Consider the following 6,000-nt stretch of genomic DNA (forward strand, 5'->3'; position numbering starts at 1 on the left):
CAACAGTGACTCCTTAACGACTGTTCAGCGAGCGTTGCTACGTAAGGCCCCTGCATCAGGCGCCTGGTTCGTGCACCCATGCTGTCTGTTGTCCATCGGCGACGAAGACTGGAATTGGCAGGCCAGTACCTTAACCTGACGTCCGACGAGTGGCTACAGATGTCATTTTCAGATGATTCATACGTTTTGCTCAACCTCACAGATTGTACGGCGTGAAACGTCTGAAGAAAAACGCCCTGCAACAATCGAGGAAGCGTTATTGTCTGCGGAGTGTTTTCGTTGCATTCCCTGGATGATGTCGTCATTCTGGAAGTCACAATGGATCAACACAAGTATGCACATATCCTTGGGGACCATGTCCGTCTCTACATTTTTTCCTCTCGGTATGATGGCATCTACCAGCAGGACAATGCAGTATCTCACACAGTTCGTAGTTTGCGTGCGTGGTTCGACGAGCACCACAATGAGTTTGCCGTGCTCCCTTAGCGACCAAACTCCCCGCATTTACATCGAATCGGATATCTGTGGGACCACCTGGATCGGGCTGTTTGCGCCGTGGGTCCTCAAGCGAGAAACCTAGCGCAGCTAGCCACGGAACTGGAGTCGGCATGGCTGTTACGTCACTGTCGGAAGCTTCCAGAACGTCACTGGCTCTCGTCCTGGGCGCTCGCGTTGCAAACGGTGGTTATGCAAGCTTTTAACAGGTGGTCACACTAATGTGACAGGAAACCAATATGTTGTACTGGACGGCGAGTTCTTATTAGAGGCAAGAATATCGTCAGAAGCTCTCTACGAAGGCATAATAGAACCGCACTTGTTTTCTATAATAACAAACGATCTGACGCGTAGAGTGAGCAACAATTTGCCTCGGGTTTCTCTAGCGTACAGGGAAGTGTCGTTGCTGAGCGACTGCAGGAGGATGCACGATGACTTAGACAAAATTTCTACTTGTTGTGTTGCCTAATTTCACAAAACTTAATTATTTTTTAGGATTGTAAGCCCAATTTCCACTGCACATCTGATTCCAAAGATTGTAACCAAGCAAAGATGAACGCATGGCAACCCCTTAATTCATCGCTTCATGACTTAAGCTATAAAAGCCGTCTCTGTTCACTGTTTTGGCGCAATCGTATTGGTATTGCACAGTTTTATGACATTCGTTAGAATAACATTGAACTATTCCATTTTGTATAGCCAACGGGAGCTCTCTGTAGATGGGGAATGTAAAATAATGGCTATGACAAGAAGAGAAAGACCCTATGCTGCATGATTACAGAATTAATAGCGATATTACTGAGCACACCAAATCATATAAGTACTTAGAGGCAATAATAACAAATCAAGTACAAAGGGACAACCACGTAAAATCAGGGTTCTGCGAAAATGCAATACTATTGGAAAGTAAATCACTTCCAAGTCAATTGGGGCCAATTCTATTGCTCCAGCGTCGTGGTCTCGTGGGAAGTAGAACCCATTAAAGTCCACACACGTCTGCATTCGTTCGTTTCTTACTAAAAAAAACTGTATGTTGTCCTTATCAAGTAGATACTGCAACATAAATCCATAAAATTCAAAGATCCTTGCTACAGGATAGCATAGTTCACACGAAACTGTAGCAGAAGGTTTATCGAAAGTTAAATGGGAGCCCTAATTTTTTTGTACAACAAGCACATACTTGCAAAACCCTGGAAACAAAGCTAACATACTCTGTAATCAGATGATGTAATTTTTAAGTCCTCTAGATATTGACAAGAAAACCCTGCTCTCAAGGGCAGAAGTTGACTTTGTATTTTAAGTATCCGTATCATAAACCTTCTATTCATAGATAGTATACCAAACATTCTACGTACAATTCAAATGATCATAAATATTTTTAGCGAATAGTAGTCCAAAAATTAAATTTTCCGATAATACTAGATATTTGTATTGAGTACCCGTTAGTAACATTATAACCCTCGTGGAGCGTGGACAAAACTTCGGCTCAGAGGCTAAGCAAGTTTCATCCATTTGTTTAATCGATGTGTTTCTCTCGCTTGGACGGACGGATTTCGTTTGTACAGTACTGACCCACTTATGACATCGCCAATGCAGTTTAGTCGTTCACGGTACTTCGGCCAGCTTAATTCTCCGTAACGTCATGTTAAATATTTTAACACTTTAGTTCGCCTGCAGGTGGTGAAATATGGTACGCTGGAGCCACCTCTAAAACCGACTAGTGCTTCGACGCTTGACTTGAAGGAATATGGTTCAAATGAGTTACCTACTCCAGAGACGGGACGAAAAGCAAGTGGAATACAGTTAAAGATCACATGACTGTTAGTCAATGTCCTGGATTAAAACCGTTCTGCAGTACCTTGTGGTATGAGGACATTTGTCGTCGTCTTTTGCTTACTCCGTGCTTCACCCTCTACTTCATTTTCATAACGAACCATAACGGCCATATCCTGATGGAAGATGTTTTTCTCTCGTTCTGATCTCTTCTTTTGTAGATGGCTCAAATGGTTCAAGTGGCTCTGAGCACTATGGGACTTAACATCGATGGTCATCAGTCCCCTAGAACTTAGAACTACTTAAACCTAACCTAAGGACATCACATAACACCCAGCCATCACGAGGCAGAGAAAATCCCTGACGCCGCCGGGAATCGAACCCGGGAACCCAGGCGTGGTAAGTGATAACGCTACCGCACGACCACGAGATGAGAGCTCTTTTGGAGATTTCATCTCGTTGCCGCAGAGGATATGACCGACTATTGTTTTACGTTGTACGAGATACTCCTTATGAAAATCCGTTTTACATCCCAGAAAACATTGGCCATAACGTTCCTGTTATGAAGAACACGACTTCACACTTTCTTCGATGCACAGCCTACTACTTAGGTCACCGTTTCATTTCTGGCGTGATGCAGAAGAACCGCGTACTAACCACAGCAACGAACTGACGCACTGTATCCCTTGGGTTCATAGTACATATGGTCCAGATTTTCAGAAACTGTTTCTCTCGTTTGCTGTTGTTCAGTATTCACCAAAGGTGACACCTCTATTACTGAAATCTTTCACATAATTATTTGTAACAAACATTTCTGACATATATTTGACGTCATCTGTTTCATACATCTTTAATCACCGACTGTCCTACGCCGTATTATGCACTACCTCGATACATTCATCTCTGTTCACAGTGTTATAACGTCCTTCTAGTGGTTCATAAAGGAGTGAAATAAAGTTATGGTTGAATTCACTCTCTCTATCGTTAGTTCTTAAAACTATAGGATGCTACATAGGCCAAAGTAAAGAATCTAATAGCGGAATTACATTTGTCAAATTAAGCAAATCACACTTGATGTGACTGCTTTAAAAGTACTATAAGCAAAACTATTTGACAGATCACGTTGACGCTAGGCTCATGTTATTGTTCATCAGAATAACAAAAACAAATCGTTATTGATTGGTACCAGGTCGAAAACTTTCCTAATTGCACATCGCATGAACAATCATGGTATGTGATCACAATATTGGCAGCAGTGGGAGGGTGGGGAGAGGGGGGGGGGGGGACCTGGTAGTGGGACTTGTCAGATATATTATCAGTAATTGCAGAATGGTACGAATCACATTATATAGTGAAAATTGCGGTACGAATCACATTATATAGTGAAAATTGCAATGTCTGTCAGGCTTTCCATGGTGAGCTGTCAGTGTGACTTGACAGTAGGAATTGTAGAACGTCACGAGTCAGATTATACAACTGGATGTTGCACCGTTTGCCACTGTCTACCGGACTTCCCGCAGGGGCCATTAGTGAGACTTGTCAGATACGCTAGCATTAATTTCAGAATGATACAAGTCAAATCACACAACTCATTCTCAATGGAGAGAAGTCTTCCGAAGTAAGAGTGATTTCAGGTTGTGCCGCAGGGGAGTGTCGTAGGACCGTTGCTATTCAAAATATATATAAATGACCTTGTGGATAACATCGGAAATTCACTGAGGCGTTTTGCGGATGATGCTATAGTATATCGCGAGGTTGTAACAACGGAAAATCGTACTGAAATGCAGGAGGATCTGCAACGAATTGACGCATGGTGCAGGGTATGGCGATTGAATCTCAATGTAGACAAGTGTAATGTGCTGCGAATACATAGAAAGAAAGATCCTTTATCATTTAGCTACAATACAGCAGGTCAGCAACTGGAAGCAGTTAATTCCATAAATTATCTGGGAATAGGCATTAGGAGTGATTTAAAATGGAATGACCATATAAAATTAATGGTCAGTAAAGCCTACGCCAGACTGAGATTCATTGGAAGAATCCTAAGGAAATGCAGTCCGAAAACAAAGGAAGTAGGTTACAGTACACTTGTTCGCCCACTGCTTGAATACTACTCACCTGTGTGGGATCCGTATCAGATAGGGTTGATGGAAGAGATAGAGAAGATCCAACGGAGAGCAGCGCGCTTCGTTACAGGATCATTTAGTAATCTCGAAAGCATTACGCAGATGATAGATAAACTTCAGTAGAAGACTCTGCAAGAGAGACGCTCTGTAGCTCGGTACGGGCTTTTATTGAACTTTCGAGAACATACCTTCACCGAGAAGTCAAGCTGTATATTGCTCCCTCCTACGTATTACCTCGCGACGAGGCCATGAGGATAAAATCAGAGAGATTAGAGCCCACACAGAGGCATACCGACAATCTTTCTTTCCGCGAACAATACGAGACTGGAATAGAAGGGAGAACTTGGCTTTCGGAGCATGGATGTAGACTTAGATGTAGATGTTGAACTAGAAATTGCACCGTCTATCAGACTTCCACAGGGAACTTACAATAGAACTTGTCAGATATGTTAGCTGTAACTGCAGAATGACATTAGTCACATTATACAGCTGGAAGTTGCATCGCCTACTAGACTTTCCACAGAGAGCTAGTAGCGGGACTTACCAGATACGCTAGGAGTAACTGAAGACTGACTCTAATCGCATTACGCAATGAACTTGCACTGTCTACCACACTTTTCAGGGGGAGAGGGGAGCGGCTAGTAGTGATGATATGTTAGCAATAATTTCAGGATGACACGAGTCACATTATACAGTTGCAAGCTGCACTGTCTACCAGACTTCCACGAAGGTTAGAAGTAAGACTTGTCAGATACGCTAGCAGTATTTTAAGAATGACACTACACATCGTTATACTACTAGAGGTCTCACTGTCTACCATTCGGCTATTTGATTAGGAGTCGATAAAATGATCATTTGCTGAAGAATAGTAGAAGTCACCGTTAAAGGAACGAAAGTTTAACTGCGTATCAGATTTTGCACTTGGCTAGTGGGGGACGGTGCCGCACTGACCAGTAAGTGAAGAAGGCGGCGAGGGGCGGCTCGCCGCAGCCGGCGCTCTCCATGCAGTCGAGGATGTCCTGCGGGCAGGCGGCGCAGGCCTGCTGCACGGCGTCGCTGTCTGCGTCGCCATCGCCGCTGCCGCTGCCGCTGCCGCTGCCGCTGCAACTGCCGCTGCCCACGCTGCCCTCGAGGACGCTGTCTTCGTCGCCACTGTCCATCTTCTCGGGAGGCGTCGAGTGTCGCAGCTGAGCTGACCCGCGCGATAGCACGCCACGGGGCGGCCACTTGCTTCTGCTACGCTATTATTGGCGGCGCCGATCCGCCGGCTGCTTGCAGCACTAAATAAACCTGGCCGCTGGCACGGCGGCGGCGGCAACAGCGGCGACGGGCGCGCGCTCTGCCCCTTCATCCCCCACTTCCTCCCGGCTGACATTTATGCGTCTTCCATTCGCTACATCGCAACTTATTGCAAACACCGGCAGAGCTACGTGCGTGTCTATTGCACCCCCTCCACCCCTGTTTTATGAACGTCGTCCAGCCCAAAAATTAATGAGGACCTGAGCACGAAAAATAGGTGCACCAAACTGGACAGAGCTTACCATCGCTATAATAATATTTAGAGACCGAATACTCTCAACTTAGACCTCCCACAACACAAGACCAT

The 6,000-nt window shown here is 44.8% G+C and overlaps 1 protein-coding gene across 4 annotated transcripts in view; it reads right to left on the reverse strand.

Moving 5' to 3' along the window:
- LOC126357561 (golgin subfamily A member 6-like protein 22) overlaps positions 1-5,624 on the reverse strand; it is a 321,544-nt gene extending 315,920 nt beyond the window's left edge. For 2 of the 4 annotated variants that reach the window (XM_050007470.1, XM_050007468.1), the window contains exon 1: positions 5,346-5,622. In XM_050007470.1, coding sequence (XP_049863427.1) covers positions 5,346-5,554 — 209 coding nt within the window. In that variant the 5' untranslated portion in view covers positions 5,555-5,622. Of the gene's footprint in view, positions 1-5,345 lie in introns of all 4 variants that reach the window. The other 2 variants (XM_050007472.1, XM_050007473.1) reach the window with 2 other exon arrangements.
- Between the last annotated feature and the right edge of the window lie 376 nt (positions 5,625-6,000).

Source organism: Schistocerca gregaria, chromosome 1 (genome assembly GCF_023897955.1).
Source record: "Schistocerca gregaria isolate iqSchGreg1 chromosome 1, iqSchGreg1.2, whole genome shotgun sequence".
NCBI classification, from domain to species: Eukaryota; Metazoa; Arthropoda; class Insecta; order Orthoptera; family Acrididae; genus Schistocerca; species Schistocerca gregaria.